General features: G+C 63.0%; 1 protein-coding gene across 1 annotated transcript; it reads left to right on the top strand.

The window, feature by feature from the left end:
* Positions 1–625: 625 nt before the first annotated feature.
* On the top strand, positions 626–10,982 carry LOC308224821 (phosphatidylinositol 3,4,5-trisphosphate 5-phosphatase 2-like; the record flags this gene model as incomplete). Its single annotated transcript, XM_080625086.1, is given in 28 exon segments — positions 626–762; positions 1,871–1,934; positions 2,692–2,830; positions 2,912–3,062; positions 3,671–3,815; positions 3,931–4,014; positions 4,404–4,490; positions 4,735–4,842; positions 4,920–5,034; positions 5,186–5,292; positions 5,504–5,606; positions 6,032–6,228; positions 6,553–6,670; positions 6,774–6,870; positions 7,042–7,180; positions 7,290–7,389; positions 7,699–7,787; positions 8,000–8,081; positions 8,184–8,273; positions 8,357–8,473; positions 8,568–8,656; positions 8,829–8,916; positions 9,026–9,181; positions 9,342–9,423; positions 9,502–10,039; positions 10,324–10,463; positions 10,465–10,542; positions 10,660–10,982. Coding segments are annotated over 28 exon segments (3,573 nt in total). The 3' UTR covers positions 10,793–10,982.

Here is a 10,982-nt window from a genome sequence, read left to right as displayed (position 1 = left end):
GGCCCCACGGGAGGAAGCCCCAGGCGGCCGGTGCAGCATCACAGCTCCGCTCCTTCTTGGCTGCACCCCGAAAGCTCGGCTCCTTGCCCACAGCACCCCACAAGAACCGCAGGAGCCCCGCACTGCACCTGTGAGGACGGTGAGTGTGCTGGGGGAGGTCTGGGTCCCCGCGTGCTGCTGGGACACCAGCATGGCCTGTCCTGGCCGTGCACCGAGGCAGGATGGTGGCGCTGGGTGACAGCAGGGGGGTGATCCCCCCCCTCCAAGGGAAAGGTCCATCCTCTGATCTCTGCTGCTGTACACCTACAGGCTGGAGCCTCCCGTGATGCGGAGCGTGGGGTCCCCCCGTCTCCAACAGCTGCTCCCCTGGCCCTGCTCCTGCAACACGGCCTGGCCACGAGGTACCCCATCTTCATGAGCATCACCTCAGCGACTGCCCATCACCTACTGGGACCTCCAGCCAGCAACTCACTTGGGGACCAGTGAACTGGTGTCCCACATCGCCCCCACCTTCGCCTTGTCCAGCCCACCCCGTGGGCTAGCTGATGGGCAGTAGCCGCTGCTGAGCCCGGATGCAGGGCTGGGAGAGGGACACAGAGCAGCCACTGTCCCTCTGCTTCAGAGGATGGCGGCAGCAAACTGGTACCACCGGGACATCAGCCGTGTGGTGGCAGAGGAGCTGCTGGCCAAGGCCGGGCGGGACGGCTGCTTCCTGGTGCGGGACAGCGAGTCGGTGTCAGGGGCGTACGCCCTTTGCCTCCTGTAAGTCACCTGCCCGGCTTCTGCTTGGGGCTTCTCTCTCTTGTCCATTGCCGGGTCCCTCCATCCCTCTCCCTGCTCCTGCTATGGCCAAAACCTGCTGCAGGGATGCTGGTGGGTGAGCTGGTTGCCAGGCTCTGGCACAGGGGTTTTGGAGCGATGCCCATGTCAGGCCAGTGGAGAACCCTGCACCCTTGGGAGCAGGCAGAATCCTGGGCCCACAGCCCTGCCCAGCACCAGCGTTGCTGAAGGGAGAACCCGAAATCCAGGGCACGCCAAGCCATTTTGGGCTGCCTGCTGGCCGTGGGAGCAGGAGAGGCTGACTCAGACTGGTCTCCCTCTGCAAAAACAAACATCCCCTCTCCCTCCAACCCCCAATGGCCACATCTGCACTGTGACGCCTGCTGTTAACATCTCAGATGCCGGGACTTCAGGGTTACATCCCCTGCCACTCATGGGGCCTGTTGCCATCCCCACACCCTGAGAGCACTGCTGCCAGGGCTGCCTGCACCCCTGCCTGCTGCCTGCACCCTTCCTGCAGCTGAGCGACATGTCTGCAGCGCGTGGGGCGGTGCCGGGAGGGTTTGGAGGGATGCCACCCGCTTCCCTACCGCTGGCCTGGCCCAGTGCACGGGACAAATTGCAAACACATGGTGCCGAGAGGCGCGGGGAACGCCGGGAGCTCAGCCGGCATCCGCCAGCATCCCGGCACTGATGCCGAACAGGCTGGTGGCACAGGCAGGGATGTGCCGTGGCCCCAGAGTGAGTATGACCATGCTATGGCAGCCATGGGCTGTCATAAAATGGGCTGCCATAAAACCCTCACTGCCACACAGTGCCATAGGGTGCCCCACTGAATGCTGGTGGAGAGGTGGCTGAGCTCCCGGCCGTGCCCATGCAGGCAGAGTGCTGTTTGGAGACGGGTGGACACTGCGCATCCCCCCCTGCAAACCGGTACAGACCCAGAGCTGAGGGTGATGCTTTTATGAAATGAGAGCTCAGTTCCTCTCTCTGCAGAAGGAACGGCGTGTTTGCATCAGGGCTGGGTGCTGCCACACACCCACAATGTCATGGGGGGTGTGATGGGGAACCCTCCTCTGCTCTCTCCCAGGTTCCAGCGGCACGTCCACACCTACCGCATCCTCCCCAATGATGAGGGGCTGCTCTCTGTCCAGGTGGGTACAGCGGTGGGTGTCCAGGGGCTGGGTGCCACTGGGGTGCCCTCCCTGCCCTGGCTAATGCCCCTGGGTGCCTGCCTGGGGGCTCAGGCAGGATGCAGGTGCAAAGGGGCAGGGATGCTCGCCTCCTCGCAGCACACAAAGAGGTGGCATCCGCCTGCCCTCCCTGACATGCCAGCACTGTGGTTTGCACAAGCTGCCTGCAACACCCAGCACTGCAGGATGTGAGCGCTTTGCAGCCACCCCTCGGCATGTGAGGCTACCACCGTCCCACCCAGGGCAGCACAGCAAAACACTTGTCCCCTTCCTGTCACTGTCTCCCGCCCCAACCTGACCACACAGGCCCCATCCCCGTGATGTCTGTCCCCATGATGTCTGTCTTGACTGCCTGACAGCTCAGCATTCCTTTCCCTCTTTGGTGCCACTTCACAGTATCTCCTGGCACCCAGCTCCCTGCAGCTGCCCTTTCTAACCCCCTTAAAAGAGCATCCTGAAGGTCCCTAGGGAGCTTTCTCATGCGCTGCACAAGGCAGATGTTTCCATGCTCCTCTCCTTGCTCTGCTCCCTGCTGCCATGCAAGGGGCTGGGGTGAGCTTTCCATGGGTCTGGCATCCTGCTCACCATGGGCTCATTCTGGGGGGACAGACCCACTTGAGAGAGCAGGTTGGACCAGCGCCTGCCCAGGCACTGCCTCAGCACATGGAGCCGGTGGAGGGAGGGATATGACGGTGCTTCCCTTTCTCTACCTCCCCAGACCATCCAGGGAATCCAAGCCAAGTGTTTCCGCACCCTCCCTGACCTGATCAGTGCCTACCAGCAGCCCAACAACGGGCTGGTGACGCCTCTGCTCTACCCCGTGCACCGGGCAGGGCAGGCGGCCGACGAGGACTCGGGTGAGCCAGGGAGGGGACATTGCGGCCATGCAGGTTGTGAGCATGGAGGGTTCCTGCTGAGCCGCTGTGCTCTGCCCGCAGACGCGGAGGATGCCCGGGGCGCTGGGCACACGGTGAGCGCGGTCCCGGCCGGTGGAGCCGCGGCAGGCTCGTGGCTCAGTGCTCCCATTGCCACCCGGACCCACATCTCGCAGCAGCTGCACCAGAGGCTGCAGGAGCAGGTCCACAGCAGGTAAGGCAGCCCTGCACACCCCGGGCTGGTGGAGGTGATGGGGTGGGCATGGCTGGGGAGGGATGTCCCCACCTTGGAGCACTGTGTGCAGTTCTGGTGTCCTCAACATAAAAAGGACATGGAACTGTTGGAACAAGTCCAGAGGAGGCCACGAGGATGATCAGGGGCTGGAGCACCTCCTGTATGAAGACAGGCTGAGAAAGTTGGGGCTGTTCAGCCTGGAGAAGAGAAGGCTGCGTGGAGACCTCAGAGCAGCCTTCCAGTATCTGAAGGGGGCCTACAAGGATGCTGGGGAGGGACTCTTCATTAGGGACTGTAGTGACAGGACAAGGGGTAACGGGTTCAAACTGAAACAGGGGAAGTTTAGATTGGATCTAAGGAAGAAATTCTTTACTGAGAGGGAGGTGAGGCACTGGAATGGGTTGCCCAGGGAAGATGTGAATGCTCCATCCCTGACGGGTTCAAGGCCAGGTTGGACAGAGCCTTGGGTGACATGGTTTAGTGTGGGGTGTCCCTGCCCGTGGCAGGGGGGTTGGAACTGGATGATCTTAAGGTCCTTTCCAACCCTAACTGTTCTATGGTCCTAAGATGCCCACCTTCCCTTGCAGCCCAGCCAGCGACTTCATGGGCTTCATGGCCGAGTACCTGACCCACCACGTGCAGCTGGACCTGGAGGCGCTGCGCCACGGGCACCCGCAGCTGCGTCACCTCAACACCGCGCTCGTCACTGCCTGCCGCGCACTGCACAGGCGAGTGCAACCCCCGTGCCCCCATCCCCTTCATGGTGGCTGCACACCACCACCCGGGCTCGGGAGACCTCTGCGCCATCTCTCACCCGCTCCTCTCCTCCCCTCTCCTCTGCAGTGAGATCGACTTCACTCTGGCTGGTCTGGAGACACTGGCCAGGGTGTTCGACCCCCCCATGTCCCCTCGCAGCCCAGCCAGGGAGCAAGTGACCCCCCCCGCGGCCACCACAGCCCCCGGCCACCTGCAGGTGCGTCCTCATGCACGGCTGGGTGCCCCTGGTCATTGAGGAGGTGATTGGGGTGCTTTCGGAGCCTGTCGGCACCCAAAGGTGCTGCACGCCCCGCAGCACTGCCAGCGGTGCTGGGTGCTGTGTGCCATGGTCCCTGTAGGCAGTGGAAGGCACCTGGTCCTCTGTGGCCTGAGGGCAAGCAGGGATTCATTCCTGCACCCAGTCCAGGACACAGCGATAGAGGAAGCTTCTGCTGCCAGACCCCAGGGACCCCCATGTCTCAGGGTGCAGCCCAAACCCACGAGGAGGTATCCACCAGTCTAGTGCCACTGTGCTGCTCCAGGAATGTCCATCCTTCTCCTCAGGGTCTCCTGACCAGTGATCCAGACCTTGAGCTGCTCCTCAACAAGATATCTACTGTCAACCATCTCCTCTCTTCGCTGGAGAAGAAGGTGTCTGCCCCATCCTGCCATGCTGGGCTTGGGAAGCGCGACTGGGTGCAGGCGGAGGCATGGGTGCTGTGAACGGCAGCCACTGCCCAGCTCTGAGGGTGCCCCAGGCTGGGGAACCTCACTGTGCTCCAGTGAACCCCTCACCTAAATCAAACCCTCTGGCAAAGCAAGCTGCCAGCGGCTGCGCAGCCCCAGGGCTCCCAGTTAGCCCAGTGCCCCCTGACCAGTATCCGTCTCCCGGCAGGTGCTGAAGTCGCTGCAGGAGGCGGTGTCAAGGCACAACCTGGCACTACCCAGCGTGGCAGCGTCCCCCCCGCCAGCCGCCAAGCCCCTGGCTGTGCAGAGCTTTGAGGTGAGGGTAGTGGATGCGGCAGGGCCCCAGCGTGGGCAGGCCTGGGGCCAACCCGGGATCCACATCCCTGCCTGCAGGTGAAGGTGGGCAAGTCGCAGCGGGCAGCCCTGACGGTGGACGTGGAGTCGGGCACAGTGACCATCACCAAGCAGGGCAGTGGGGCCCCGGAGGAGACCATCCCACAGGACAAAAGTAAGGGGTTGCTGACCCACCACTGGCTGTGGGGTTCCCTGGCACAGGCCTGATGCCAGGGTGATGGGCTTCAGGCCTGGTCTCATCCCAAGCGCCCATCCCACCCTACCTGCCGCTCCCATGGTGGGACCCCCTCACACCCAGCATTCAGTCCTGCAGCTGATCAAATACCAGAGTGTGCAGAGCAAGGTGAGGCTGCTGTACGACCGGGAGCCACAGAAGAGCCTCAGCAGAGACTTCATCTTCCCCAGCGCGCGGGTAGGTGGCACCGGCTGCACTCCTTGGGTGTCCTGGGGGAATACAGAGGTGTTACGCACCAGTGCAGCAACTTAATGGTCTCAGGGCTGAGAGCAAATTGGCTCCTGTGTTTGGGGGTGATGTCCTCCTGATCCCACCCCCGGCAGCTTCTGGGAGTGCTGTGGCTCTCGGCTCCCCTTTGGGACCCTAAGACACTTGTATTGTCCCACAGAAGCGAGAGGCCTTTTGCCAGCTGCTGCAGCTGATGAAGATCCAGCACTCCAACCTGGACGAGCCTGACCTTATCTCAGTGTATGTTGGGACGTGGAACATGGGTAAGGGGTAGGATAAGGTCACATTGTCCTGGGAGGCTGCCGTGGCTCATTGTGAGCCTGGGTGGGCTTTGGGGGGTGAGAGCTTCAGGGACCTGCCCCAGGAAGCCTGAGGTCCGAGCTGGTCCTTGGTGGGAGGAGGAGGCTGGAGAAGACTGACTGCTTTTGTGTTTGTCTATCCTGTCATGATCCACTCACCCAATGGCTGTCAGGGAAATGGAGGAGCTGGGATACCTGGGACGGTTCTGGGTGGTAGCAGTAAATCCCACCATCAGTCTCGGATGAGCATGGGTGAACCATAGGGCTGGCATGAAGCTTCTTGGCCTGGCAGCCCCTGGAGGTGTACAGGGTCTGTGGTTGGAGACAAGCTGGATGAGCCTAGCTTGCTGCCCAGCCCTCCCTGGTGACCCGCTGTCCCCTGCCCGCAGGCAGCGCGCCGCCACCCCGCTCCATCGCCTCCTGGCTGACCTCGAGGGGCTTGGGACGCACGCAGGATGAGACCACTGCCAGCATCCCCCAGGACATCTACGTTATCGGCACCCAGGAGAATTCCCTGGGTGACCGCGAGTGGGTCGAGTTCCTCCGCGCATCTCTCAAGACCCTGATGGCCATCGACTACCGAGTGGTAACGGCGGGTGCAGCCTCGACCCGTCTGGCTGTGCCTGGGGAGGCACCCGGTGCTGAGCAGGCTGAAGACATCCCGCAGCAGTCTCGGGGCACTGGTTACCAGCAGCCATCACCCCAGGGCTCCTACCCCCAAAGCCAGGGTCCTTTCCCAACCCAAATGCAACCCAGGGAACCCCTTACACCCCACCGACTCTAGGTGCCCTCCCCTGGAGCCACCTTTCAGGGATGGGTTGGCTGCCTTGCTGCTTCTCCATCCCCACTGCGCTTGGCCATGGGGTGGTATGGGAGGAGCAGACAGATTCATCCCCGTCCCTCCCCACAGGTTGCCCTGCAATGCCTCTGGAGCATCAAGATTGTGGTGCTGGTGAAGCCGGAGCACGAGCGGCGCATCAGCCACGTCCACACCTCCAGTGTGAAAACAGGGATTGCCAACACGCTGGGTAGGGATGGGGTGTGGGGTGCCCCAGAGCGAGGGGACATCCTGAGGGCCACCCCAGGATGTCTGAGTTGCCCCAGAGCTCAGTGCCCAGCGCATCCCTGCAGGGAACAAGGGAGCTGTTGGTGTCTCCTTCCTCTTCAATGGCACCTCCTTTGGCTTCGTCAACTGCCACCTGGCCTCTGGCAGCGAGAAGACCCACAGGTGATTGATGGAGGGGCTGGGCATGGGGCTGCCCCACAGCAGGAAGGTGTCTCAGGGGGCTAGGGGAGCCCTGAGGGGCTGTGAGGATGTTCCTGTCCCCACCACGCAAGGGCAGGGTGAGGATGAGGTGTCAATAGCGTGGCTCGCATGGTGCTGCTGTCCCCCCCGCAGGCGTAACCAGAACTACAGTGACATCCTGCACTCCTTGGTCCTGGGGGACAAGCGGCTGGGGGGCTTCGACCTCACCCTGCGCTTCACCCACCTCTTCTGGTTTGGGGACCTCAACTACCGCCTGGACATGGACGTGCAGGTGGGACCCCATGGGCACCGCAGTGGGATGGTGGCACATTGGTGGCAGTGCTGGTGCAGCTGCAGGGATGAGAGGAGCTGGGGCTCACCGCGCCTTCTTCCCCACACAGGATATCCTTGCTCATATAACCAAGAAGGAGTTTGAAGCTCTCCTGGCTGTCGACCAGCTCAACCTGGAGCGGGAGAAGAACAAGGTGTTCCTGCGATTCAGTGAGTGTGGGGACACGGGCACCAAGAGAGTGGCATCCAGGGTCTCTGCAGACCTCTCCTGTGCCACCTCCAACACATGGTGGACCTCTGTCCTGGCATAGCCCTGCACTTAAAGGCTGGGGATGTGCAAGCCCCAACAGGGCAGGTCCTTGGGCTCTGCATCCCAAGAGTGTGCAAGCACAGGGACAGTGAGAGGCGGCCAAGGGCATCAGCCGTTGGTGTGAGCGCGGGATGGCACTGAATGGGGCCTGTCCCAGGCTGACTGCAGTGGTGCTGGCCCCTGTGCCACCTCTGTGTCTTGGTTCCCAGGTGAGGGTGACATCTCCTTCCCCCCCACCTACCGGTATGAGCGGGGCTCCCGGGACAGCTACATGTGGCAGAAGTTCAAGCCCACAGGGGTGAGTTCATGGAGCCTCTGCCGAGCTGCAGCACATCGCTGTGGGATGGGGACGGCCGGCTCAGATGGTGCTGGGGAGGAATTAAATGGTGATGTTCAACCCCACACCTTCGCCAGCCTGTTCCATCCTCAAAGCGGGCCTGGATGGGAGGGAGCTCACTTTCTGGGGTGCACCCGAGGGCACACTGAAGCTGGCTGCTTTCCTGTTTTCAGATGAGGATCAATGTCCCCTCCTGGTGTGACCGCATCCTGTGGAAGTCACATCCGGAAACCCACGTGGTCTGTAACGCCTATGGTTAGTGAGATCCTGGGGCTGGGGGCAGCTCTGGGTGGCCAGCGCTGCCCGGGACCCCGGGGCTCAGGGACCATCACCCAGTTGCTCCCTGCCACCATCCAGGCTGCACCGATGACATTGCGACCAGTGACCACTCGCCCGTCTTCGCCACCTTTGAGGTGGGAGTGACCTCGCAGTTTGTGCCCAAGAAGGGTAAGGGCCTGGGGCCTGTCACCCCCGCGCCCTGTTTGGGGTGAGCCCGGGCCGTGGGCTGACCTGCCCGTACCTGCCTGCAGCTCCCGGGTCCAGCCCCGAGCCCCTGGCCTGCATCGAGTGGGAGAGCATCGAGGTGATCGTGAAAACCAGCAGCCGCAGCAAGTGCTACATCGAGTTCCACTCCTACTGCCTGGAGGGTGAGGTGGCCCTGCGGGGTGCTGGGCTCTCAGCGGTGTGCCATGGGGGTGAGCCAGCCCTGGCTGGACCTGTGCCCTCCGCTCTCCCCCACAGAGGCCCAGCGGAGTGGGGAGAACACCTTCCAGAGCTGTGACATCCCCGGCTTCCTCAAGCTGGGCTGGTCCGTGAAGCATCTGCCTGTGGTACAGCCCTTGAGCATCCTCCTCCCTCCTCTTCCGCATCCCTCCTGCTGGCTCCATATCCTGACCCCCAAGGGGTGCTGGGGGCTGTCACCGTCCCCCCCAGGACAGCGCCAGCCCTGTACCACCCTACCTTGCAGCAGCACCCCCCGAGCACTCCTCTCTCTGCATGCAGCTGAACCCCATTCTGCCAGACTTAGAGTACCTGGTGGACCAGCACTTGCTCCTCAGCATCAAGGGTGTAGACAGCTGCGAGTCCTATGGTACGTGCGGGATGGTGGCAGGGGGGAACAGCCTTCTGGCTGTGTGGTTTTGCAGCTGGAGCTTGGCAGAAGGACGATGAACTTACCCTGCTCTGTGCTGTGCCTGCAGGTGAGTGCTGCATCGCAATGAGGTCGATGATCGGCAGCATGGCCCAGCAGTTCGAGACCTTCCTCTTCCACCGTGGCGAGGAGACAGGCTCCATACGCGGCTGGATGAAGGTCCGGGTCCCCAAGGACACGTGTGGCACCCGTGAGAAGCTCTATGGTAAGGGTGGCCGCACACCAGTCCCCTCCTGTCACCCCGGGCGTGGGGGCACAGTGCACCCCAGGGCTGCCCATGCCCAGGCTGCCCTCCTGGACCCCAGCAGTGGTCAGGGGCTGTGCAGTGCCTGGTGGGGAGATGCCAGACTTGGGTGCTCTTGCAGAGTGGATCAGCTTTGAGGAGGAGGATGCTGAGCCAGCGGCAGACACCCCGATGTGCCCCAAGCCACCCCGGCAGCCCCTCAGGTACCGCAGCCAGGCTCAGCCCCATCACAAGCCCTGGTTGTGGGGTGATGCTGAGTCCTTTCCCGCTGTGCTTTGCAGGAGCCGGCCCCGCAGCCTCCAGGAGCCGGCCGCTGGCTACACCAACCCAGCCTACTTCATCTTTGAGGGGGTCCCCAACACATGGGTGCTGGCCCCTGGCACTGGTGAAGCCCACACCAAGCAGGCAGACAGCCCAGCCAGGGGCCTGCGGCACCGGAGCCCCCTTGGAGCACGGGCTCCTTTGCCCTCGGAGGAGCAGCGGGGGGGCAGCCAGCCCCACCATGTGCCAAGGAGTCCACCCCGTGGGTGCCCACTCAGCCCCCTTTGTGTGGGCCAGCAGAAGAGACCCAAATCAGCCATGCTGGTGAGGGACACACCGGGGCTGGGCGACTGCTCACTGACAGCGCTGCACATGGCCTCCTGCCTGAGCCAGATGGACTGGGCATCCCCCAGGCACGGAGGGGACAGCCAGGAGACCCTGCTGCACCCCAGGACCCTCCTGCACCAGACCCACGGCACCCTGGAGCCGCCCCCACGGCCCTGCCAGGAGGTGTCGAGGTGCCCATCGGATGCTCGCCAGCACAGCCACTCCAGAGAGGTACCACTGTGGTCCCTGCGGGGCTCTGGAGCTCAGCTGAAGGGCTTGGGGAGCTCAGGGAAGGTAGGGGACCTGCTTTGAGCCATGGGATCACCAGCAAATGCAAGGCCCCATCCCCATGGCAGTGATCTGCCTGATGGAGCCACCATGGCACAGGCAGTGGGATAGTGGAAGGAGAAGGAACAGCAATGTGTCCCATTGACCTGGGGTGAGGACATGAAGGTGAGGGCTTCGTGGTCCTGGTATGACACTGCTGGCATGCGTCCCCGCGCTTCTTTTCCCAGTGGCCTTGTAACAGGGGTGAGTGGTTCCGCAGCATCAGTGGGTGCCTGGGCTACCTCAGCTTGCAGCAGGACAAGGAAAGGCTGCAAGAGCATGGCTGGGACCACCAGGAGATCTTCAGGTACCCCAGACCCTGGAGCTTGGGAAGGGGGCACCGTGCAGACCAGCTCCTGTGGCCCCAGAGGCCCTGGCACAGCCCTATGCCCTGATGGGGAGGAGAGGTGGGAATGTGGCAGGACAGGGGCAGGAGGTTGTCAAGTCCACGATGGATGCCCCGGGGCTGCATGGGCTTCCTGCTCCCTCTCGGTGGCTCCCCCAGCACTTGCTCCCCCTCACAGAGATGTCAGGAAGCGGGACCTGCCGGAGGCTGGGGCGCTCAGCCCGACCCATCCCCAGCTCATCCATGGCAAGCTCGGTGATGGCACCGTGGTGAGCCTGCCGCAGAGACCCAACCTCGGACCCAGCGCCTAGAGCATCCTTCCCCCCAGCACCCGTGTGCGCTCTCCTCTGGAGCTCCCAAGGCAGGCAGAGCTGCCAAGGAGGATGGGGCAGGCAACACCCAGGCCATGCTCCCAGCGTGATTGGCCTCACCAGCAAGTGACTGTTGGAAGTCTCAAGAAGCTCCTACAGACACTTTCCGGGTCTCTCTGCCTGTTTCCAT

The sequence above is a fragment of the Psittacula echo genome, assembly GCF_963264785.1.
Source record: "Psittacula echo genome assembly, chromosome: 8".
Lineage (NCBI taxonomy): Eukaryota > Metazoa > Chordata > Aves > Psittaciformes > Psittacidae > Psittacula > Psittacula echo.
Note: the sequence above shows the minus strand (reverse complement) of the source record. Positions and strands in the feature narration are given on the sequence as shown.